Raw genomic sequence first — 26,024 nt, forward strand, 5'->3', positions numbered from 1 at the left:
TTGAAAAAACAGTTACTATGTGCCTTATTTTCCTGGATCTGACAGTGATTTTGTTATACACAAGCCCCATGTTTGAAAAAACAGTTAGTATGTGCTTTATTTTCTTGGATCTGACAGTGATTTTGTTGTACACAAGCCCCATGTTTGGAAAAACAGTTAGTATGTGCCTTATTTTACTGCATCTGACAGTGATATTATACACAAGCCCCATGTTTGGAAAAACAGTTAGTATGTGCCTTATTTTACTGCACAAGACAGTGATTTTGTGTTATACATAAACCCCATGTTTGAAAATAGTTGTTTGTCTATTTTACGGCATTTGACAATATTTTTGTGTTATACATAAACCCCCTGTTTGAAAATAGTTGTTTGTCTATTTTACTGCATAAGACAGTGATATTGTGTGATACATAAACCCCCTGTTTGAAAATAGTTGTTTGTCTATTTTACTGCATAAGACAGTGATATTGTGTGATACATAAACCCCCTGTTTGAAAATAGTTCTTTCTCTGTGTCTCCTATTTTACTGCATCTGACAGTTTTTTTGTGTTATACATAAACCCCTTGTTTGAAAATAGTTGTTTGTCTATTTTACTGCATAGGACAATGATTTTGTATGATACATGAATTCCATGTTTGAAAATAGTTGTTTCTCTGTTGGGACGGTGGTGGTGGTGCCGGCGGGTCATCCGTTCGTGGCGGTGGCATCGAACAACCAGAACCTGCAGTTGCTCTGCTTCGAAGTGAACGCATACAACAACGAGAAGTTCACGCTTGCCAGGAGGAGGAGCGTGATGAACCAGCTTGAGTGGGAGGCGAATGAGCTGGCTTTCAGAATGCCGGCAAGAGAAGTATATGATATTTCGGGAGCCAGAAAGATGACTTTTTCTTCAAGGGGCCACGTCAGCAGGGCGGCCGCTCCGATTCGTAAAGATCGAAAAGAAGATGTGGGGGAAGAGTATGTGTACTCAGATATGCGGTTATGTGAATGAATGGTGTTTAGTGCTTTTATGTAATGTAATGTAACTATGTGCTACTAGTAACAAGTTATGATGGAGCTGTTTTAATTTGCGGATATGTAATTAACTACTGCCTATGTAAAATGGGGGAGCTATCTTTTATTAATATAAATAAGACTGATCTGCTTCCATGAGTGTTTAATTTCCTATGTATTCAATAAATTTCACCATTATCCATTATCATATTTATCCAATGTGAGTTAAGCAAAGTCTTTTGGGGGGCAATTGCACGTAATGTGTTGCATGAGGGATTAACTACTGCTTCAAATGCAGCGAGAGGGAACACACTTGACGAACCTACCATAGAGTTGTAACTAGTAGCAGACGTACCAAGAGATGCATGAACTTGCTTCACAACAATTTCAATCATTTGAATCGACCATTGTTCCACAATAATAAATAACCCTTTTACATCTTCATCATCGTTGATTGAAAAAACACCAATCTCAGGGACAGGGTACAATAATGACAGGTTATGATCAACACTTAAAGAATTCCATCTTGAACAAACAAAATGCGTACAAGATTGGAAAAACCCATCCATCTTGTAAAATCTGTGATCAAACAAAATGCACCATATCTTAACAACAACACAATAGAACTAGTAATCCTGCGATTTCATTTAAAACATGATTACACTGTTAATAACAGTCACATTACTAATACATCCAGTAAATCTGTGTGTGCATTCAATTATACTGCCAATGACAGTACCACTACATAAACACTTGCAAACAAACATATGAAAACATATTTACATTGCTAATAACAGTCACATTACTAATACATCAAGTAAATCCGCATATACATTCAATTATACTGCCAATGGCAACAACATTATATAAACGCTTTCAAAAAGAAAAACATAACAAAATATAATTACACTGCTAAATGACAGTCAAAATACATAAACAACCAGCCGAATAACATACACGTGCAATTATACTGCCAATCGCAACAACATTATATAAAAACTTCAAAAAAAAATAGCGTGAAAACAAAAATACACAACAAACAACACATTTATGTAAACAGTAATTGAACGCCCATACACCATGGTGTTCAATTTACTACAATTCAAACTATACATATAGCGATGTTGACATTTTTAACTTAAAAAAACATTCGCAAGCAGATAAAAAAATTGAGACACCTTCCTTGAAAATAATAATTTAGCAGATATGATCGGCGGTAAAAGTTGGAGACGACGGCCGACGAGATCTGATGCGAAACAGCTAGATGTAGCTCAGTTTCGAGATACAGAGTTACAGAGAGAAATTCGGGGGAGAAGAGAGAAGAATCGCAGACAATTCATAAAAAACGAGCTTAGGGCTTTCACATTAAATACAGGGGTAATTATGTCCGAAAAAAGACCCTTGCCTTGATTTTAAATAAACTTTAAAGTATTGAATTTTTTTGCAAGACAAAAAAACCTGATGTCCCTTTTCTCTTTTTTAATTAAGTCCATGTGTCATGGGCCTATTTGTCATTTGCCATTTTATTTATAACTAGTCAAGATATTGTTCATCGAAAAATTATTTTAATAATTTTTTTAATTGTCAAGCAAAAATAACAAAAAGTTGTGTGTTGTAGCACATACTTTTTGCTAAAATCAATGAAATATTCAATTTTTTACAACATTTTTTTTAACCCTCAAATATATAATATAGAAAATGTTTCATACATTAAATAATAAACATTATTCGGTGGTTGGAAAGATAAAATAGTGGCCCTACGGGTCAACTTAGATACACATATTATGGTCTTAAATGGGTCAACTAAGATCCGGATGTTTTTTTTTTTCTTTTTTTAATTATAATTTCTAAATAACTCTTGTGTTATACCCACTAACATTTAATGATGTATTTACACTTAAACTTATTATATTCATACTAATAATATTTTATATTGAACTAATGATATGCATACATTTGGATTTGGGGTCTAACGAATTATTTAATCCAGGCCATTAATACATTTCTCCCCAAAGGTGGCACAATAAGAATTCAGTCCAACAGTACAAAAACTTTTTGTATACTTCTAGCGATACTCTCGTTGACGATGACTATGATTGTACATAAATTGTCTTCTCCCTTTGAGACCATTCTTCTAGAGAGAGATAAGAACGGAGAGAAAATACATGCAATTTGAATCTTAACCTAGTTTTCAGTACGAGAGTTCAAATTCTATGAAGTTGTGGCTATTGGGAGAGGGCATTGGTCAAGATCTGATTGATTTTATCCCAATCTAGGGCTCCAGGTTGTTTGTGATTTGTTTTGAATTATTGGTCCCACCGTCGGTGGTTTTCTGAACGAGAAACGTGACATAGGAAATTGAGCTGTAACAGAAAGCTAAGCTTCTCCATTCATTGAAGTTTAGCTGCTCATAGCTTCTCGTTGGTTGTCTCTTCAGTTTACAGTTTTTCGTTTTTTTCGTTCTTCGATAATATATAATCTCCTAATCTCATTTCCCATAAGTAATCTATAATGTCCTAATCTCATCGAGTTCAAACGAATGCCGAACACATACATTTAAAAATAAAATACTTTGTACATGCAATATATAATCTTTTAGACATAATATTTGTATATTAACAAAAATTCATTTTAAAAAGCTAAATATATTTACATCATATTTTTTATATATAATTTAGTGTAATTATATTATCAAGACTAAAAATACTTGGTACATTCATGGTAAGTACCTTTATTACCTTAAAAATACATAAATAAATAATCGAATACTAAAAGGCAGGGTAATTTATTTCCACTTAAGTAAATAATTGGTGAAATTCATTAATCTGAAATAAATTCAACCAGTAATTAAATATGTGTCAGAATTCGACCACATCCCACGTGCAACTTATTTTGTAGATCTGAATGTACTAACATTACCATAAATGCACTATAAATAATAATAATATCAGATATACTAACTTTACAGCTAAAAATAATATACCCTAATTTTTTTATTTTTTTTTGAATTTTCTTAATTTTTATAATATACATAGATAATATAAATCGATTTGGACTAAATTTATATTAATTTTCACATCAACTATATATATAAGAACATGTATGGAGTAGTTTGATTTGTTTTTCACCAGCTTTATAATAAATATTTTCTTTTAATATTGGGTAAATTACTAAAAAAAAAAAAACATTGAACTTAGGCTAAATAACGTAAAACACCCCCACTTATCCGTAATTACTAAAATCCTTATATGACTAACTGACCGAGTTTTTTAACAGAAAATATGTACAATCTATTATATCTTATCTTAAATAGGTGAGAAATAAAAGAACATATATGAAATTGTGTTTTTACGAATAGGTGGCGATGATTTTCGTAATTTAAGCTCAGTTCAGGGAGTTTTTTGTAATTTATTCTTTAATATTTCAATAGGTCAAAAAACAGAAAAGTATTGGCATAACTAAATCCCAGCATATTGTTAGCATTTAGCCAAATTTAGGTGCAATAAAGGAAAATTAAAGGAAAAGTTTATATGTATATTTCATACAACTGTTGCAGATATAATATTTAGAGCAAAAATTGAAGGAGCAACGTATAATATGTATATAAAGTTGGGCCAAAAATGGCATTTTCAGAGAGAAGGATTCACGGGCTCTTGTTACTATTCCAAACGCCAAAATTTTACCCAATTTATTGAAAAGTCCAATTTCTATGTCACATAATTTTCATTTGGCCCCTCAACTATTAAAATAAATAGTTAGGTGCAAATAATTAAATATCTAAATATGAATAACTTCTTATAATATATATAAATTTGAAAAAAATTCCAAACTCTTTCTTTCTATATTTATCTTAAAATACTAATATATATATATATATATATATATATATATATATATATATATATATATATATATATATATATATATATATATTCTTATGAATCTTTTATTTTTTTACCTTAGCTAACAAAAACAGGTAATTAATTATCAGTAATTTTTTTTCATAATGTTAATGGAAAGTGGAACATATGACCCAACAACTACCCCAGCTAATACATACGTACAAATCACATGCTTGTTAAATAAAAAAATAAAAATAAAAAAGTCTTCAAATAGTCAACTAAGTGGAGTTGGGAGAGTTACACTAACAAAACAATTCATGCACTATAGCAAGTTAGTACAACAAATTTATGATGATTAGTGATTTGGAAGTTATATGCAGGAAACCGAAGAGCGTGTTTGGCTAAGTTTATAAGCTATTAAAAGAGCTTAATAAGATGTTATTTACGAGCTGATAAACTTGTTTGATAAAATTATATTAAAAAAAAGAATCTTAAGAATTCAATAAATAAACTATCGAAGAGCAGATAGAATTTTTTAAAATTAATTCTAAAAAATACTTATCAATTCTTAAAATTAATTCTAAAAATAAGACATAACAACTTATCAACACTTAAAATAGCTTATCAGATGTAAAAGTTTATCAGTTGTTTAAAATAAGTTTAGTCGAACGAGCGCTAAATTTTGTATACTTAATATTGGATTAGAGTCATATTCGTAAAGAACATATAAAGAGTCATTAACAAATCAATAACCATTTTATTTTTGGACAAAAATGAATATTGATATATATTTTCCAAATAAAGAGTGAAGGGTTTTTTAGGAAGTTTAATTACAAAAATGCAAAAAGATTTAAAACTTAAATTGGCCTATTTAGGGTAACAACTTCTTATCTGGTCTAGATTTTAATTTTGTCACGTTATCATATATTCTAAAATTCTTTTCCAAAATTTTAAAAATATGGGAAATTTAATCTCATAAAGTCACTCATCATTTTTGTTTTTCTTGCATAGTCACATAATTCTAAAAATATTAAAGTATTGCAATAAAACAAATTCTCGTGAATATTGACATTCCCATACATATAAATTCGGTAAATTACAACCATCCCCCTGAAGTAAGATTTATTTACGAAAAAAATTCCTCATCTTTCCATAACTACATCCACCCCTGCAATTTGTAGATTTTATAAATTAACACTCTATTTATAGGGGGGTGATTTGTAAAAAAAATTACAAACTTCAGGGACTAGATGTAATTTCTCAAACATAAAGGGTATTTTTTGCAATGATATTTTATCTCAAGGAGGTAAGTTGTAATTAACCCTATATAAATTTCCCAACTGCTACCACCACTACCCCTCTCTCTATCTATTTGACTATAATACCCTTTTCCTACCGATCTACACACGTGAACATAATAATAGGGTAAATATATTTTTTTATGATTTTTTTTTTATGAGAAAATCTGTAAAAAGAAAATATTTAGGAGCAAATGATTCTCCTAAAAAATCTCCACTCGTTGGACTTTTTTTTCTTCTCTATTACCTTTTCTTAAAAAATAAAATCTTTTATTTATTTAAATCAGATCTTCCTAGATATTAAAAAAAGGGCAAATTACGATCACTCCCTGGGGTATGATCAAATCATGAAAAAAACCCTCATGTTTAGATAATTACAACCACCCCTAAAATATGAATTTTCTTATGCATCCACCCTTTCGGTGTCAAATTCAAACATAATCTTCCAGATTCTGTCGAAATGTTCTCTAATTTGTACTCGTTTTGTGTAAAACACAGTTTTTGATGCACCACAACCTAATATTTATAAGCAAGAGACACATCTTATGATCATCGTGTTTCAAAATGTGGAGCTCGAACGGGATAAAATGAGTACAAACTAGAGAATATTCCACATAATCTAAAAGATTCCACTAAATTTGACACCGCAATGGTGGACAAGCAAGATAATTCATAGTTGAGTGGTGTGGTTGTAATTATCCAAAAATGAGAAGTTTTTTTCATAATTTGACCATACCTCAGGGGTTGATCGTAATTTACCCCAATAAATATAAAGAAAAAGAAAAAGCAATAATCCCATATTATACGCCTCATCCTCATCCAATTTAATATTAATTAATCGAAATAATAAATTAATTAATAATAAATAAATAAATAAAATCCGATTATAAAATCAAAATACACCCACCGACCGTAACTACTGCCACTTTCAGTTTTCTTCTTCCTCTTCAATCTTCATCAAACCGCTATTCACCACCACCACCACCACTTCGCCGGAATCTTTGCCTTCTTCTTTCTCCTCTCACTATCTCCGCCGCCGCCGCCGCTTCACGTTCCCCACACTCAAAACTGCGCAAATCTCTGCCTTGTGGGGGCCCTCTTTCCTTCAAGAGATTTAACAATTAACAAAATTCGTCGTCGTCTTTAATTTTACTTTCTTGATTCTTCGAGGCGATGCATTTAATACCCACTTAACACCAACTTTGATTCGCCTCGTTTTACGCCATCAAATTTCCCAAAATAAAAAAATAATAATAATATTTCAAATTTCCTCACCCTCCGGAAATGATGAAGGTTTGATGATGGTATCAAAAATGTGCAGAGTGGGGGACGAAAATGAAAATGAAAGCAGACGAGAAAACGAGGTTTACTGCGATTTGGGAGTGAATTATTTGGGCGAAAGTAAAGCCAAATTAATTAGGGTTTCCCATGGTAGAATGAAGCTATGGACACTGAGAATTATTACAACGTTATTGCTATGGACATGTATTATTCAATTGGTCGCCATTGGAGAGGTTTGGGGGCCTAGGTTATTGAAGAGTTGGCCTTCTTGCTCCAGCCCCCCCAATTTGTATATTCCCCCTAATTTATCTTCTCTTCAATCAACAAACCATTTTCCACTAAAAAGTGAGTCTTTTTCGTTTTTTCGATTTTTGTTTAGGTTTATGTAGCTTGTTAGAATTTTTTTGATTTTATTTAATGAAGAAAAATTAATTACGATCTAGCTTCGTATTTATTGTGTTGAATTTGATTGTTTTTTTTTTCAGGGGTGTATGAGAACAATGGATATCTCGTTGTTTCTTGCAATGGAGGACTTAATCAGATGCGAGCGGCGGTCGGTTATTTTTGACTTTTTTTGCGATTATGAATTTTACCCTTTTTTTTCGATTTTCGAGATGTGTTATATGATTGTATTTTTCTTTTATTTCATTTTTGGTATGCAGATATGTGATATGGTTGCTATTGCTAGATATCTTAATATCACTCTTATCGTACCCGAGTTGGATAAAACGTCGTTCTGGGCTGATTCGAGGTCTGTATTAACAACTATCGTGTAATTCCGCTATAATTGCACTCGATGTTCTTTTTAAGAATGTTTTTTTTTTGCAGTGATTTTGAGGATATATTCGACGTGGATCATTTCATTTCATCTTTAAGAGACGAGGTACGGATATTGAAAGAACTTCCGCCTAGGCTTAAACGGAGAGTTGAACTCGGAATGTTCTACGAGTTACCTCCCATTAGTTGGTCGAATATTTCCTACTACCGTCACCAGGTTCGTTTGTTGAACAACAGAGTTGGTTAATTTTTTATTTTTATTTTATTTTTTCTTGAATTTAATTTTCGTTATTTTTAATCGGCAGATTCTTCCGCTACTAAAGAAACATAAAGTCGTGCATCTGAATAAAACCGACGCGCGTCTTGCTAATAACGGGCTACCGCTCGAGATTCAGAAATTACGTTGTAGAGTAAACTACAGTGCTCTAAGATTTACTTCACAAATAGAGGATTTAGGCAGAAAAGTGGTCGAAATGCTGAGAAAAAAGGGGCCTTTTTTGGTCCTCCATCTTAGATACGAGATGGATATGTTGTCGTTTTCTGGTTGTACGAAAGGGTGCAACACTGATGAAGTGAATGAGCTTACTACAATGAGGTAATCTTAGTGTTTTTTCTTCACACATCGAAAAAAATAATTAATAATTATTATTATATAATTAGTGTTGACTTCGAAAAAAATTATTACATTAAATAGATATGCTAACCCGTGGTGGAAGGAGAAAATCATCGATCCGGAAATTAAAAGGAAGGAAGGTTTATGCCCTTTGACACCCGAAGAAACTGCTTTAGTTCTCACTGCACTCGGTGTTGATAAAAATGTTCAAATATATATTGCTGCTGGAGAAATATACGGTGGAGAGAGAAGATTGAGAAGTTTGTCGAAAGTATTTCCAAATCTGGTCCGTAAAATTAAACATGGTTTTTTTTTTTTCGAAGAATATTTATATATGATTATTGATTTCTTGAGATTAATTGGTATAGGTGAAAAAGGAGACGTTGCTTGAACCATCGGACTTGATGTTTTTCCGAAACCACTCGTCACAAATGGCGGCTTTGGATTACCTTGTCTCGATGGAGAGTGATGTATTCGTTCCCACATATGATGGAAACATGGCTAAAGTCGTTGAAGGACACCGCAGGTGTGTGTTTTTATCATTTTTTCCGATACTTGTCGATTTTTCGTAATTTTGGCATAACGAACGATATTTTTTTTTTGCAGGTATTTAGGGTTTAAGAAGACAATTGTACTGGACAGAAGAGTTTTGGTTGGTTTGATAGATGAATATAGTGATGGATCATTGAGCTGGAATGAGTTTTCATCCTCTGTGAAGGAGGCGCATGCTAACAGGATGGGGAGCCCGAAGAATCGCGTTGTGATTTCTGATAAACCGAAGGAAGAAGATTACTTTTATTCCAATCCACAGGAATGTTTTGCCGACGGCGAAACCGAAAGCGTTGTAGGTTGACCTATTTTCGCCTTACAGCAAATCACACACAGCTTGTGTGTGTAAATTTTTTAGACAAGAAATGTGTACTTGGTTCAATCTAAGTTATACGTCATTCTTTTAGAGTTTTCGTTTATTCAACTTTTGTACAGCTCTAATTTGGACCTAAATAGTAATAAAAATATTTAAATTATTCAAATTCTGGTAAAATAGAGCACATGTAGACATTACCAAAGAGGTAGGTAGGTTTCCCATGATAAAAGCAATTAATAATACTTTTAAAAATAAAAGAAATGTAGTTTCTAGAAGAATCTAGAAGAGCATACACATTTGATTTGAACAAATTCGGCTCCCTCTCTAGCAAAAACAGTGAGGTAAGCAGAAATAAATTGAATATACTATGAAACGGAAAGTAATAATCGAACACACTATCTTTGATCTGCTCTGAACCTCTTGTGAGTGTGTTCATAATTATCGGTGTTAAGCACAGGAGGTACTGGATGGAAGCTGCGCAGATTCTCGTGATTCTGAAAATTCAGCATTTAAAAAATAAAATAATAAGTGAAATATATTCATAAATAAATTTCACGCGTATGCAGAAAAAAATACGAGGCGCAAAAACTGGATCGTGAATGTAGAAATAATTGGGTAAAGATCTCACAGAAAAGAAAAAAAAAGAGTTAAAAGTACCTTTTCAAGAACTGCTGGAGCACTTCTGCCGTTTGTGTGTTTTTTCATATCAAGTTGCACCGAAATGTTGGCTTGGGATAAATCCACCCCTGATGATAGTAATGCGTTTGTTAAGGAACTCAATAACCTGTTCAATGTCAAAAAAATTCAGTTATAAGCAGTAAAAGAGGGAAGTTGAGAGGAAGATATGCATCAATGTTATATTTTCAATCTCGTATGTTTCAAGGGCACTGTTTCAAACCTCTTGGTTCTTAACAGTGCATCACCAAATATAAATCATATAAAAAAAATGAAACGAAAACCCGAGCTATGCAACATTATATCAAATGATCATTTCCTTTTAATTTGAGCCAGTGCTTACCCTTGAGAATAGGTACTCGAGACGCTAGCTTCTCCATTTTCGGTCTTCAGTTCTTCCACATCAGCAGAGTTGATAGGAAAAGGACAGGGATCCATATATGAACCCCCTCGCAGAAAGGGGGTTTTGCCAGCTGGACGAATTGCTCGGCATCGGGGAAAGATTCTTGATGGATTTGTGTAGGCACAGTCTCGAACATAGGTGGTTGCAGTGGTATGTTCAGAGGAAGACCGTGATTTGGTGCTATTTGTAATACATCTGTTGATTTATGTAAGGAATCTCCCGTCAAATCTAATTGCACCGAGTTTTCTGCGTTACTTAGAGATGTTGGGCACGGCAAAACATTGTCTTCTTGACCAGATAAAAGGCTCTCAAAATGAGATTGGTCGACAAAGCTTTCAACTGGTCCAGAATTACTTTTCTGTCGGTAAAAAGAGAAGATGTCAGTTCTAAAGCAGGTTCACTTCCTTTTCGGCTTGTCCTGAATTACTACATCACAAGATTAACATAATATTATATCTTAACCTCGATTTCCGCCCTAAAAAGAAGTAACAACAGATATTTTCATCAGCAAACGAGACTGCAAAGGACATAAAGCAAACCAGACAATTTAACTCTAAATTAATGATGCACTAAACCGGACGATTTGTACCGACTCTTAGCTAGAAGACAGTAACAATGTGTACTACTACCATAAACCTCAAAGCCACAACTTCACTTGCTAAAATGGCAGATATTTCACAAATAACTATCTCAGAAACTACCACACATTCAGGATCATATGAAACACAAAAAGCACATAGACCATTATACCCATGGTGTCAATTTTGTGGGCTCAGGGCTCCAACCTTCACACGAACCCTCGTACATTTGAAGCTTTTCATGTAGAAACTGGATATACTGTATAACCTGTATCAGAATCACTTATTACAATTTGTATGGGAAATACGATGCCATAAACAGATTATTTACCAAATGACAGCAAAATAGAAAGCCTAAATGAGATAACCAAGCGCCAACCTCCAATAAGAATGAAGCTTTATCGCGCTTCGAATCATTTTCTGGTATGAGATCCCTCAAAATTTGAAATCTGCAATACATAAACTTCAAAACCTCAGCTCCACCAGCGACAATGCTAATGAACTCGATAAATAAATACTAGGCCCGAAAATAGTAACTTCAAATTGTAGCCTAATTGCTGAACTCGTGTTGCGAAACTGAAACGAGAAACTGGAACAATTTAAACCGAGTGGATGCATTTCGAATACCAATTCCAATAATTAACGAGATTCGGTTTAATTCCACAAAATAGAACTTCACTAGACGAAAATTAACATGAACAAAGGCCTCCACCATTACTCACAAATCACAATTTAATTCCCAATTTAGATTAAAAAAAACAGCAAATTAAGCTTACCTCTCGTTGATTTTGAGTCTTCTACGCTGCTCCGTCTCCGAATGCTTCGACCGGTGGCAATTCCCCTTCTGATCAACTCTTCTCCGCTCTGAACAAAGTTCAAAAATCAAACACACACACACACACACAAAAAAAAAAACACTAATCAAAACGCACACAAAAATGCCATATATATAGCAAATGAACACCTGTAGGAGAAAAGCTGTCGGGACTTTCTTCGTCTTCTACACGGCTGTTAACAGTTCTCACCATTGCAGTTCTGCAAATCCAAAATTCCCTTTCACGAAATTATTTATATCTATATATATCTCAATATCTGTGTATGAATCTATGTACATATATATTTAAAACTTTTGTTTGTGTGTGTGCAGACTGGAGACGAAGAGTGATTATCAGAAATTAGGAGCCCTAATTAAGCGCCTTCGATGAAGGAAATTTTTTTGAAGGGTGGAAAGCGCTAACGTGCGCGTGTACAGCGGCGTTCGTTAAACTGAGCTCCTCTATTGATTGGTCACTTCTTTTGCTTATTGGGCTTTTTTGCTGAAATTGGGCTACTTTTATTGAATTAATTGGGCTTGGGCTTTTATGTCATTTCCATTCTTCTGCAATATTATGTTTTTGCATTGTATAATAAAATATTTATCAAATTAATACTACAAAAAATCATAATTCACAAATAAAAAAATTAAAAAATAAAGGAGATAAAGTAGATTATATACTTGAAAATTTGATCCAACCGCTGTGCATTAACTATACTATATAAGAAACTAAACCCCAAAAGAAAAAGAAAAAAAAATTATTTCTTTGCATTTTTGCAGTAGTGGAAAATGAAAAGGAATAGCCCACAATAATAACAAAAAAAAAATCAGGTTATTCAATTTGGCCTTTCATCTATACTGGCCATACTTCTCAATTCGATTTGCTGGCATTCGATTCTGCTCACAGCTCTCGAGAAATCCGCGCTGGCAAACGACATGGTATCTTCTTTAACAAGCCGCCTCTGCTTTATCTTTATAATACCCTGCGAAACTTCTCCAATCGTAGGACGTTTTCTCGGTATTTTATGCAAACACCTGTGGGCAATTTTTGCCAGGCTCCTTCCTTCTTCCGGATTAAATGTCCCTATAATTTTCGTGTCGATTATTTCATCAACGCCATCTGGACTCATAGCAGCCTAGAGAGAGAAAGTTGATGAGAGAGAAATATTAGAACACGAAAAAAAAGAGAGAGAGAGTTAGTTCGTTAGCGATTTTTTTTTTGCTTACAAGATTGACATATTCCATTAGATTCTGGTGTGGGTGAATTGCAGTAATGAGCTCGAATAGAATAATGCCGAAACTGTACACATCGCTCTTGGTTGTGAAATTGCTTGTGGATATATACACAGGATCGATATACCCGTATGTACCTTTAAGCCCCGATTTATGACCGTCGAAAACCTCTTCTTTCGATAGTCCAAAATCAGCAACCTAGTTAAAGGTAAGGCACAAATCTTGAAACCTTAAATCGACCAACAAAAAAAATACGGGCTTAAGAAACAAAAATTTAATGTTTATATAAGCTTACCTTTGCTCTCATGGAACGATCGAGTAAAATGTTGGCCGATTTCAGATCTCGATGTATGACAGGTGGCACTGCCTGTTTCCAAGGTGTGTCCAACAAAGTTAAAATGATCGTGATTAATTGATTGAATTCCCTAAAGGGGAAAATTAGTTATAGTTAGATATCGTGTATCTTTGAGCCTACCCCATCGTGTAGGTATTCGATGCCGTGTGAAATGTCTAGTGCTATTTGAAGTCGATATTCCCAACTCAACACTTGTTCATCGTCATCTATATACGTATATAAAGACAAAGTTGTTACGTGCAGAAAAATATAAGTAACAATGGTTAGCAAATAAGACGTTCGAACACATAAACTTACTGTATAGAAGTTTCTCCAAGCTTCCATTGCTCATGTACTCGTAAACTAGCATGTGCTGCCCTTTATCGATGCAATAACCGACTAAATTCACCAAATTTCGATGATGGAGTCTACCTAGCAAGGAAACCTAAAAAAAAGGACAGTGTTATTAAGCAAATCAACCGAACTAGTACCTCGGCCAACCGATGGGATCCAATGATTGAAGCACTTGGGCACTAACCTCTGTCTGAAACTCCTTTTCCCCTTGTTTCGAATCCGAAGCAAGAACTTTCACAGCAACCACTTCGCCAGCTGGCATTGAAGCTTTATACACCGGCCCAAACGAACCCTGTCCCAAAATATCCGAAAAGTTCTGTGTTCCCTTCTGAATATCTCTGAATATAAATAAATAAATAAAATCAGCTGCTTCTTTCACAGATGAAGCAGATACCACTAGACGAAAGACAATGATTCGCTATTACATACTTGTAAGAGTATCTCGGAATACCAGATGCAGAAACGAGCCGATCTTTTTTATGATTATTCCACCAAGAATGTTGGGGTTTTGGGGGGAGATAATCTGAGCCGTTGATTGCCACGGAAATCGAAAGAGATGCACTTGAATCCATGCTTGAATCTAAACCGTTATGTCGCATAGGAATATTAGAAGATGAACGATCATTTGAGCAGCGACGAAGGTGGGCCCGCCTCTTGTACCAACAAACACCGAAAAATACTAGACAGGCTATGAGTACTCCCACAGCCACTCCAACAGAGATACCGATAATAACCAGATCGGCTTTACGAACCATTCTTTGGTCGTTTGTTACTGTCATAAAACATGATCATCTTGCAGCAAATATATCTTGATTACTGTTTCTGTACATGAAAAAAATGCAAAATTAATCGACAGCAAACAGGATAAAGACGACGATAACTGCATTTGGATAATAACCAGATACGCCGACAAGATAATGATTTATATTACTACAACATAAAGCATGTGAAATATACACCTGCATCTAATTAAACAAGCCGTAACGGAAAATTCACCAACACCCGACGGTTCGTTAATTACTGTTTCGTTTTCACTATCTCGAAAATTCTGAGAATAAAGATTGCATATAAGCTAATTGGAAGAATAGTTTTTCTTCTGCAGAATGGAACCCTTATAAGTAAACTTCACAAAGGACTTGTTACATGCACTCCACCCCCCAACACCCACCCCCACCCATCCCCCTCAGGTAATTTTTGATGCAGAAGAAATACAAGTTTGTGAACGATAACAGATGATAAAAGAAATCATCAAAAACACAACACACAACAATTCAAAACCACTAAAATTCCAAAAAAAAAAAAAAAAATTATTGAAGATTAGTAAAAATGTTAACACCAACAAAACCCCAGAAAAAAAGATAATTACTCTGAGCAGAAACACAGGCTGCACTTCAATTAAGAAAATTTACCCATTTCGGAGAGAAACACATGATTCGTGATCAGCGGCGCGTGAATCGATCAGCTTAGAGGCAGCAGATTAGTAAAATCATGGGGGTGGTTTTTTGATTTGGAGAAACGCTTTTTTTGTACAGAGAGTATTTGGGGTTTTGGTGGAAAGACTTTTTATTCATTATATTTATTTATTTTAATTATTAATTATTATTATTATTTTGTTTATTGGTAAAACATTGATTTAAAGTTGGATGATTGGCATTAAAAGCCAAATTTGGCGTATGTTTTGGTTCACGGTTTATTTCCACTTTGCACCTTTAAGATGTAATGTTTTAGCACTTTGCACTCTTAAAAATTTAATAGTTCTTTTGCACCCTCGGAAGACAATAAATTACTCACGACGCACCTGAATTGGATAATTAATTTGGGCAATTTCATTTTTTATTTCTACGATGTAAAATAATGAATTAAATTTTTATTTTTCCTTCTACCTTCAATCTAATTTCAAGCATGAAAAATGCAAAAAAACAAAAAATCACACTAAAAAACTACATTTTCCTTATTTTAAAAAAATCACTTAATTATGCGATTGATGGATATTTTATTGTATTTGGTGAAAACATTTGGTAGAAATTGTTGGAAGAATATATAATTTTCAAATAACTTGATAACAAAATAGCTGAAAGATTAAATTTTCTTTGGTAATATATTTTGTGTGATATAAATAATATTTTTTAAATATGTTGACATGTAGTTTTTATTTTCTTCACTATGTAGTTATGAATGAATATAAAAGATTTCATTTGACATTTGGCATCCTAATAGAATACCACTAAAAATATTAAATTATTTTCACTAGCTTTTTTATTGTGTTTCGTCAGTGTAAATTATAAGTAATTTTTTTTTTGAGGGTGCAAAATGTCAAATATTATATTTCAAGGGGTCAAAGTGAAATTAAGCCTTAGAGGTCTTAGGCATGTCCGTCTTTATTTATTTATTTCCGGTGGGCTTTTCGATGGTTTTAACATTTCATTTGATTGGTCAAAAATGTACTACACTTTGGTAAGTTAAATAATAAGTATTATACCGCTATAAGGTTCTACTGACTAAATAGTAGGGGCTAATAGCATGTCCGGTTGGTAAGATTCACACTTTTTCAAATCCGCTACTAAAATCAAAGCCCGCTATTAAATGCTACTATTTCTTTAAATTAGTAGCACCCCTCCCCCTAAGATTAATTTAATAGGGGGTGACTAAAAAGGGAAAAGACAATTTTATCCTTAAATTCATATTTTATTATTGTAAACTAAGTGGTTTTATAGACAATTCATATATAATAACCGATTTTAACAAATTTAATAGAAAATCTAATCTAAGAAACCGAACATGCTACTAACTAAATAATTAATTAGTCAGTAGGAAGTTAATCCAATCTCATGTAATCCAATCTAATCCAATATAGGTAACCGAACGAGCCCTAAATAAATAAAGAACCAATAGTTAATTTATGTGTGCATTTGGATTAGTTGGCCTGCCAAAATCCACTTGGGATTAATGAAGAAATAGTCAATATTATTTTATTAATCTTATATTATGCATTATTCTTACTTTAATTAAAATGTGGACGTATTCAATACAAGTCGATTGTGCATTCCACAACTTGTTAACAATTATTTTGCGACTTTTCATCGTGTTCGTTTGTATTTAAAATTTTAAATTGCTTTAAAATCATTTTTTTTTAATTGTATAATAATAATAATAATAATAATAATAATAATAATAATAATAATAATAATAATAATAAATAAATAAATAATTATTGAGAAACCGCAGTCCATCTTGAATGAACATGCTTTTATGTGGGCATACGCATGCTATAGTGGACTACAAAATTATAATTACAAATATATATATATATATATATATATATATATATATATATATATATATATATATATATATTTATTACATCCATATTATTTTATTTGTTTATTTATTTATGGGGGGCTACCACAAATGGAATATAATTAGGAATATATATTAAGTTAGGAATCTATTTCTAAATAATCTAAAATTGGAGTTTTATTTATTAATAAGGTGGTGTTTGCAAATGCTTTTTGAAAGCGATTATGCGGTTTTTTTTGCCCATAATCTGTTTTTAGATGTTTGCAAAATCAACTTTTGCTTTTACTTCTCTTAAAATAATCTGGTTTAAGCTATTTTTTTAAAAACACCCATAACCCTGTTTTTTCAATTTTAGTTCATTTTCCGAAATATTTGCAAACACCCCAAACTTTTAGAAATAATCACTTAAAACTAACTTAAATCACAATCACTAACTTCTGCTTTTAAATAATCATTTGCAAACACCACCTTAGTCTATAAGATTTTGAATATGGTCACAATATTAGATTTTTTTGAGTTGTCATATGAATTTTGTTAGTGTATAGTAATTAACAAAAATAAAAAAAATAAAAAATAACAAGTCAAGTCAACGATGTCATTTTTAGAGGTCCTAGATAGATACATTTTGAAATATTCATTTATTCTGACCCCATTCCTCCCAACTAGCCATAAAATATTGTTTGTTGGTTTATTTATTTATTTAAAAATATGTTATTAATTTCAATATCTTATTTTATTTTACTATTATTTTAAAACAAGTATTTGTACGGAGTTTTTTAAAATGTCATTAATTATGATTTATAATTAATTATATAAATATTTTACAAAAAATAAACAAAAATATCAAATTATAAGATAAATTAATGTCTATTTATAAAAATAGATAAGTGATATATTAGTAAATAAATCTTATTATAAATAATGTGTATTACTTTTTCTTAATACTGAATCTTTATAATTGGGCTTGAGGCCTGTTTTAGTTTGGGCCGAACTCCATTAAAAAGGAGAATAAAATTACTTATTGGGCTATATTTTGATTATATAGTTACAACAAAAAATTTCATAAATAGAAATTTTCATAAAAATTAAATATGAAATCTAGAATAGATCTGAAAACCGAAGGTAGAATTAAATGGGTCATGGTCCAAGTTGACAAAGCTGTCACACAATTATGGCAAATTTTATAGGACAGTCCTTTTCAACTCATGCAATTATCCATCTTTCCTTAGATTCCAAATTCTTTTTTTGCTTTCCAACCCTTATATTGTGGATTATTCACAAAATGGACCTTTGGGTGGGGTCCACCACTACTATCCCGTGCTATTGGCTGTGGCAAAAGGCGAATCACGTGATAAACACAACTAAGAGGCGCGTGACTTATTGCATCACTCATTTCACGGTGTCCCGTCTCACGCGCCACCGCTCCTACTCCCCTAGTCTCGTATCCTTTGTTCAAAATTTAATTTTTATTAGATAAAGTCTTATTTTATGAACATTTCTTAACATCGAACTCTTCTTCACCCTAGATCATTCATTATGATTATCTTTTTTTTTTTTTTTCGCGACGCCCGCTGACGAGGCACGATTGTCTGGATATCAAACATCTCCATTGTCGAAATTGAGACAGTCCTCCTCTCATAAGTTGAGAACTTCCTCCTTTACGGCCAGAACCAACTAATTTTCAACAACTGTGCAATTTATTAAGAACAAGAAATCGAACCGTCAAAATATGCTACGCAACGGCTCTGAGCTGCAACATGAGTTTGTCCACACTTCTTCTACTTCTCCTTTTTCTTCTTCCTTGGTCTATCAGAAAAATTCAAAACATTGTGATTTTCAGTAATTTCGAATATAAAGTTGTTGTCCGATAACACTCGTAGAAACACATTTTTCTAAAACGTGCTTTGGTATAATGACTAATACTGAAAAAAGTTTTGAGGAAAATAAATAAATAAATAGTATCGAAAATGTTTTCGATCATAATACTTCACATGAGTAGTGTGGAAAATAACCATAATTGTAATCTTAATATAAAGTGAAGAACATTCCAAACATTTCACGTTATATATAACCTAAAATCTTTATGTTAAAATTTAAAATTAAACGAAATTAATATTGGAAATGTCACCCTGAAAGAGGAAAAAAAAACATTGGAAACCGCACAATCATCACAGATAAATTAATCATTATTAATGCGTCCACAATTGCACCTGCTCCTCAGATCAGGCGCGTGCACCCACGCGCCACCACCGAAAGTGGGCTTTGACTAAAAAAGTACTGTACACTTATAAAAACGACAAACAAACCCATGTCCGAAAGCATTACTCTGTTTCTCTCCACTCCAACACACCCACTCTCTTCGCAGCGTCACCATCCCTTCTCCACTCTCTCTCACACTCACTAGTACGTTTATTTTCTTCCCGGCCGTTAAAAAATCCCGGCATGAATTGGGCGTTCCCCACCAAAACTGGCGTCGCCGCCGCCGGAGGCGGCGGCGAAGGGAAGGCGGTGGTTTTCAGGTCAAAGCTGAAGTGGGTCGGGCTGTTCGGCCTCGTTCTCTCAGCTTTCTCTCTCTTCACCCACTTTCTTCTCGCCAGATACACTGATGGGTTTGCTGTTTCTGAGTACAAATCCTCCATCACCATCTTTTCTTGGAGGCCCATTTTCGAGAACGCAGATCTCTCCACTGCTGTAATGTGATTAAGATCTCAATCTTTAATTTTTAATTTTCTAGCTCCGATTTGAATCTGAAGTTATGTACTTCAAAAGGAAGGGGAAAAAAAAAGATTGAATTTTTATTGGGCTCAATTATGAAAACCTCTAGTTACTTTTATATGCTTTATGCAGCAATTTTGTTGGGGGTTTAATATTTTTGTAATGTGGGTTTAGTGGGGTCAAATTAGTATTTTTAATTACAGTTCTTTTTAATTGCTTTTTTTAACTCTTTAAGCATAGTTTAGATTTCCAATGTTGTTTTCTTGAATCAAGACTCAATTTTTAATTTTTATTTTTCATGATTTCTCCTGTGCAGCAGACTCCATTGTATAAAAGACTTTGGTCCCCTGTAAGGAATCTTGAATCGATACATCCCTACGCTAATCCGAGAGGGAACTATGTAGGTTAGATCTGCTTCTGTATGCTTGTGTCAGTGTGTGTTGAACAGCTTAAAGATTGCTTTTTTAATTAAGTTTAAACTCGATATGTTCGTCTGTTTTGGTGGGTGTGTAAGCGAATTCGATTGATTGTCGATTTTTGAAAAAAAATCGAATTCTGAAGTAGAACAATGTGCATTGTGCAGCTCCTAATTCGCAGACTAACGGATATGTTTTTGTGAGGATACGAGGCGGTTTCCACGAAATCAGGAACTCGGTGTGTAAGAAAGAATAATATTTCCGATTTACAATTTTCATTTTGAACTGAGAAAAAGAAAAATACTAATTTAAAAAAGGTTTAATTTTTCTGCAGATTTGCGATGTCGTTGTAATTGCTCGACTTCTCAACGCCACACTAGTCATTCCCGAGATTCAATCCACTACAAGTAGCAAAGGAATCAGGTTGCTAATCCTTTTTTTCCCCTCTATATGTTAATGCTATTTAAATCGATTTTCTAAATCTCCGTAACTTTTTTAATTTTTTTCTGGGTAATGTTGTGCAGCACAGAGTTCAAGAGTTTTGCGTATCTGTACAGCGAGGATCAATTCATCGCAGCTTTAGCACAAGACATCAAAATCGTGAAAACGCTTCCGAAGAATCTCAAAGGTGCAAGAAGAAAGAAAGAAATCCCTTCTTTCAAAGTAGCTAAATCAGCTTCCCCGTTTTTCTATCTTCACCACGTTTTACCGGTGCTGAATCGACACTCAGTTGTTGAGCTTGTTGTGCCCGATGGAGGTTGCTTGCAGGTACTCTTATTCTCTCACATAATAAATAACCAAAATTAAAAATTAAAAAAATCTAATCTTTTTTATTCTTACAGGCACAACTTCCTCCAAATCTCGAAGAAAATCAACAGCTGAGATGCCGCGTTGCTTTTCATGCATTAAGATTCCGAGACGAGGTGCAAGAACTCGCCACGAAGATTCTATATAGAATAAGATCTTCAGGGAGACCTTATATTGCTTACGACCCGGGAATGACGAGGGATGCTTTAGCTTATCATGGTTGTGCCGAGCTTTTTCAGGTGTTCTTGTAATAACAACTTTTACATCTTTGATTTATTAGCTTAATTTATTTAATTTTTTTTTGTTCTAAATTTAATTAGTGTTATGCTGACCGATTCTTTTCTAGGATGTACATACGGAACTCATACAACATAAACGAGCGTGGATGATAAAACGAGGGATGGTCAAAGGAAACCTCTCTGTGGATTCGGCTCAACAACGGCTTAACGGTTTCTGCCCACTTATGCCGGAGGAAGTAAGCTCCATTCTTGTTATCTGATCCAACTATTAGTTAGGCCACTTTACACAATGATAGCTTAGGCCACGTTTGGGAATATTGATAGCATTCATAAAGATTGATTGAATTGGATAGAAGAATTATATGTGATTGTCTCGTGTTTGTGACTTGTACTTGTATAATTTGGCTTCGTTGGTTCCTAAGATAAGATTAGCCAATATAAAATTAAAAAACCTGAATAAACAATTTTTCAATTAGTCAAGATTAGAGACTTGGAGTAATTCCAAAATTGCGGGCCGGCCCGAATAGTTATTGGACTAATCAAACCTCTAATAAAAAATCCAATTACTTAATTAATCATGGCTAATCCTACCAGCCAAACCAGGCCTTGAGTGTATTAGGTAATAATCCTTCATATGATTGTGTAGTAATAGGAGTCGAGGTTGAACTCGATATCATTCATATGCTTGATTAAATTACGGGCCCCTTTTTTATCGTGGGCTTAAAACCTAAATCCCAAGCATATGACACGTCTTGATTATATATGATTATACATTAGTCTATCAAGTCCTATCCTCGTTTCGAAATGAGGCCTAAATGTACTATTGATAATGATTGAAGTATTTTTTTTCCACAGATTGGTATTCTTCTTCGAGCATACGGCTATTCATCGGACACGATTATCTACATCGCTGGTGGAGAGGTTTTCGGTGGGCAGAAGAAACTAATCCCACTCCACGCAATGTTCGAGAATGTTCTAGACAGAACATCCTTAACCATGCCATGGGAGTTGAACAAAATGTACGGCCGTGAAGCAAATCTCGTCGACAAATCTCCCAAGATTAATAATAACTTATCACCTCCGACTAAAGAAGAAAAAGAACCCAACGCATGGAAAATATCCGGGCCCCGCCCTAGACCCCTCCCGCCTCCCCCACCCAGGGCGAAAAATCCATATAATATCGAGGGGTGGTGGGGGTGGGTGGCGGAGAGTGATAACGAACCGGAGAGTACGGTTGTGGAGTTGAGAATTAATGCACATAAATTGCTTTGGGAAGCGATCGATTATGCGGTGTGCGTTGACGCGGATGCTTTTGTACCGGGATTCGATCGAGATGGAAAAGGGAATTCGAATTTTGCTAGCTTGGTGATGGGGCATAGGCTTTATCGAAATGCTGCTTCTAGAACATTCCGGATCGATAGGTATTTGTCATAAAGTTGGATTCTTGGTCTAGTTTGTTCTTATTTACATAGAGATGTTACAATATCCTCTGTAAAAAAAAAAGAGTTTATTGCATTTAGTACCCCACGTTATTCATATTAGCAAAATTACCCGTGTAATGCATTTTTATTAGTAGACTACCCCTACATGGTGAGATTTAGGGGGTAGTTTGCTAAAAAAAATTGCATTATAGGGGGCTTTTTACTAATATTAATAATATGCCGATCTTTTTAGCAATTAGAGTAAACATAGGGTGCTGAATGCAATAAATTCGAGAAAACGATCTCAATACATAATTTTGTGTTTTTTTTTATGTGATACAGGAAAGAGACGACACGGCTTCTAGATGAGATCAGTGAACATTTTTACCAAGCGAACCGAACTTGGATCACATCCATACGCAGAAGTCTTAGAAGAAACTTAGTCGAGGGAATAACAAAGGAAATGATAAAGTCGAAACCGATGTCGTTTCTTTCTTTCCCGATTCCCGAGTGCTCTTGCTCGGGGGGCAACGGCCCCCCATCGATCAACGCTTCTAGCCACCCGTTGCGGAATGTTCTAGAAGCTATGGACCGTTGTCCATCTTGGATGGAGGGTGGTGGTGACGTGGCTTCTCCGACCGGTGGGGATAAGGTGGTCAAAGAAGAATATGATGATGACATGGATGGAGAAGAGTCCGATTCTCCGGCGGCGGCAGCGGCAGAGGAGGCGGTGCTTCTTTTCCGGCAGGGTGGAGAGAGCAACGACGGTGGTGTGGAAATGGGAAATAAAGAAGAGACGCAAATGGAGGATCAAGAAGAGCTTGAAGGGGGTGAAAAAAGGTGACCGAGATTCGTTCGGTCGTAATTTGTACAGATCTTTTTACGACGTTGGAAAATGCTCGATCATCGGACAGCTCATCTGCCAGCTCAGCGTGTCTTTGTTAGCACGCGTTCGTGATCGTAATTAAGAATGATCGAGAAGGTGGTGGCTTTCGTGTGGGCCCCAGCCATGGTAGTTAATCTCGCGATATACCGCGATATATATCGCGATACGGTACGGTTCCAATCAAAACGATACAACTCGGGTTCTGTATCGCTTATTGATAAATACCGTCAAATATCGCGAGATATCGTACCGTATCGCCGTATCACGATACGGTACGATATTTACGATATTAGTCGACAATTAAAAAAAAAAGAAAAAAAGAAAAAAAAAGGAAGAAATGCAATCAACTGTTCTGAAAAACTGTTTTGAATAATTTTTTTCAATATCCCAATCTTATTTCACACTTTTCTCTTCAAATTTCTTCACCAATCTTCATAATATCGCAACCCTAATTCAATATATATATGGATAGTTAAGGCCTTTTTAAGGCCTTTTTACTGAGTTTTGCGATTGATGATGATGAATCGTTTAAAATTGGTAGATGAGGATGACTTAAGTGACATTGATCTTCAAAATTATGAGAGATCGAATATTTTAGAAATTAGTTATTTGAATTTGTACTTGGGCCCATTTGGCTAAGCTTCTTTTGAACAACTGATAAGATGTTTTAAGAGTTGATAAGTTGTTACATACATCTTACTTTTAAAAATTTTTTTCCAAGTGTTTGGATAGTGATCTTACAAATTATTTTTACTCATTATAAGATCTTAAATAAATAGGCGAGGTAAATATACTTTAAAAAAAATTATTTGCTCTCCTCCAGCAGCTTATAAAATTTTGAATTTTTAAGATCTTTAAAAAAAATTACCTAATACACTAGAATCGCTTATAAGCTCTTAAACATCTTATAAGTTATTGTTAACATCTTATAAGCCTAGCCAAACACCCTCCTAGATGATGTTATTTGATAAAATAATTATGATTTTTGTCATATTTTATAATATGATGTTGAAACTTGAGTTTATATTTATTTCGAAATAAATAGTTGTATTAAATTTTACATGTTTATAATATTTTTATAATATAGATATATATTTTTTACTATTTTAATAGTTGGTTAAATATCTTACGATACGATACGATAACGATACGGTACGAGATGTGGAGCAAAACGATACGAGATATTTTTACGATCCGATAACCATGGCCCCAGCAGCAAACATGATTTTCTTGTGAGTGGATTTTTTTTTTAGTTAAGCGAAGCTATTAATTCTGATGTGAATTAGTGAGAAGATTAATGATTACATTGTAGGCTATATGTAGGAATTTTAGTACAATATAATGATTATAAGTTTAGTATAGGCTCTGCTCTGCCTCCATTAATTTTGTTAATCAGATTAATTACAGATATATTACTGCTCCACATTTTTTAAAATGCATGCATGCATGCATTTTTTTTATTTTTTCATGAAATAACTTGGCACTAAATTTAATCAAATGTTATACGTACAATAAAACAGCAGATCCAAAAGTATAATTGAAGTGATATAAATAGTTAATTTGTTTTACGGTAAATTATGAAAACCCACTGAACTTGGGCTAAATTACAAAAAGTACCCCCAGCTATTTGTAATTATTAAAACTCCCCCGACGTTTGTTCCAATATTACACGCCAACCCCTACTATGTGATTTGTCATGATTTTTTTTTTATTAAAGGGAATATTCCTCGAAAAATTTCGACTCTACCCTCTGAGGGGCGCCTTTAAATGGAACCTTTATTTTTCTTATAATGACCCACAACTTTTTAGTATTAACATTACTCTCCGGGAAGTAATTATTACCTTTAAAAAATAGCATAAAAGAAGTCAAGGAGAGAAGAAGCCGAATTGAAAGGAAAAAAAAAATGATGACGTACGTGAAGAAATAATTTCAAGAAATATAATCCAATCGTCGTCATGATTTTCCATGTGAGACCTGCGAACAAAATATAAAAACAAGACAAAGAAAAAAAACACACACACACACAAACACGACCTGCGCACACACTTTATTTACAGCTATTACAACATCAAAATTGTTTTTAAGGATCTTTATTTTCACACACGAAAATGTTGCACTCTCATCAATCTCTGCATGTTACGTGTGTATATCTTATCCCCAATTTCCGCTTTCTTAATATTT

At 33.8% G+C, this 26,024-nt stretch overlaps 4 protein-coding genes across 6 annotated transcripts; 2 read left to right on the forward strand and 2 right to left on the reverse strand.

Moving 5' to 3' along the window:
• Positions 1-7,001: 7,001 nt before the first annotated feature.
• On the forward strand, positions 7,002-9,836 carry LOC105971644 (O-fucosyltransferase family protein). Its single transcript, XM_012996502.2, has 8 exons — positions 7,002-7,760; positions 7,901-7,968; positions 8,078-8,166; positions 8,244-8,409; positions 8,498-8,787; positions 8,887-9,091; positions 9,174-9,331; positions 9,412-9,836. The coding sequence occupies exons 1-8, from the start codon at positions 7,433-7,435 to the stop codon at positions 9,656-9,658; spliced, it is 1,551 nt and encodes a 516-aa protein (XP_012851956.2). The 5' UTR covers positions 7,002-7,432; the 3' UTR covers positions 9,659-9,836.
• A 48-nt stretch (positions 9,837-9,884) lies between these two features.
• Positions 9,885-12,579, reverse strand: BIM3 (BES1-interacting Myc-like protein 3). The gene is given in 8 exon segments (XM_012996527.2): positions 9,885-10,164; positions 10,328-10,454; positions 10,689-10,780; positions 10,783-11,106; positions 11,499-11,594; positions 11,706-11,775; positions 12,103-12,190; positions 12,291-12,579. Coding segments are annotated over 8 exon segments (960 nt in total). The 5' UTR covers positions 12,355-12,579; the 3' UTR covers positions 9,885-10,065.
• Positions 12,580-12,795: 216 nt separating this feature from the next.
• CRLK2 (Protein kinase superfamily protein) lies at positions 12,796-15,613 on the reverse strand. Of its 2 annotated transcripts, none has more exons than XM_088821551.1 (8): positions 15,471-15,613; positions 14,491-14,877; positions 14,246-14,399; positions 14,026-14,152; positions 13,849-13,934; positions 13,669-13,740; positions 13,368-13,571; positions 12,796-13,276 (listed from the first exon to the last, which is right to left on the reverse strand). In XM_088821551.1, exons 2-8 carry the CDS (start codon positions 14,838-14,840, stop codon positions 12,977-12,979), a joined length of 1,293 nt encoding a protein of 430 aa, XP_088677677.1. In that variant the 5' UTR covers positions 14,841-14,877; positions 15,471-15,613; the 3' UTR covers positions 12,796-12,976. The 2 variants fall into 2 exon arrangements, with proteins under 2 accessions (XP_088677677.1, XP_088677676.1); XM_088821550.1 differs by having other exon boundaries at positions 14,491-14,883.
• A 3,904-nt stretch (positions 15,614-19,517) lies between these two features.
• Positions 19,518-25,265, forward strand: LOC105971670 (O-fucosyltransferase family protein). 2 transcript variants are annotated; one of them, XM_088821553.1, is made up of 10 exons: positions 19,518-20,049; positions 20,393-20,477; positions 20,657-20,727; positions 20,824-20,912; positions 21,014-21,257; positions 21,332-21,535; positions 21,643-21,771; positions 22,391-22,956; positions 23,299-23,968; positions 25,059-25,265. In XM_088821553.1, exons 1-9 carry the CDS (start codon positions 19,801-19,803, stop codon positions 23,798-23,800), a joined length of 2,139 nt encoding a protein of 712 aa, XP_088677679.1. In that variant the 5' UTR covers positions 19,518-19,800; the 3' UTR covers positions 23,801-23,968; positions 25,059-25,265. The 2 variants fall into 2 exon arrangements, with proteins under 2 accessions (XP_088677679.1, XP_088677678.1); XM_088821552.1 differs by having other exon boundaries at positions 19,581-20,049; positions 20,390-20,477.
• The last annotated feature ends 759 nt before the right edge of the window (positions 25,266-26,024 follow it).

The sequence above is a fragment of the Erythranthe guttata genome, chromosome 8 (genome assembly GCF_056151865.1).
Source record: "Erythranthe guttata isolate IM_541 chromosome 8, IM_541, whole genome shotgun sequence".
Taxonomy (NCBI): domain Eukaryota; kingdom Viridiplantae; phylum Streptophyta; class Magnoliopsida; order Lamiales; family Phrymaceae; genus Erythranthe; species Erythranthe guttata.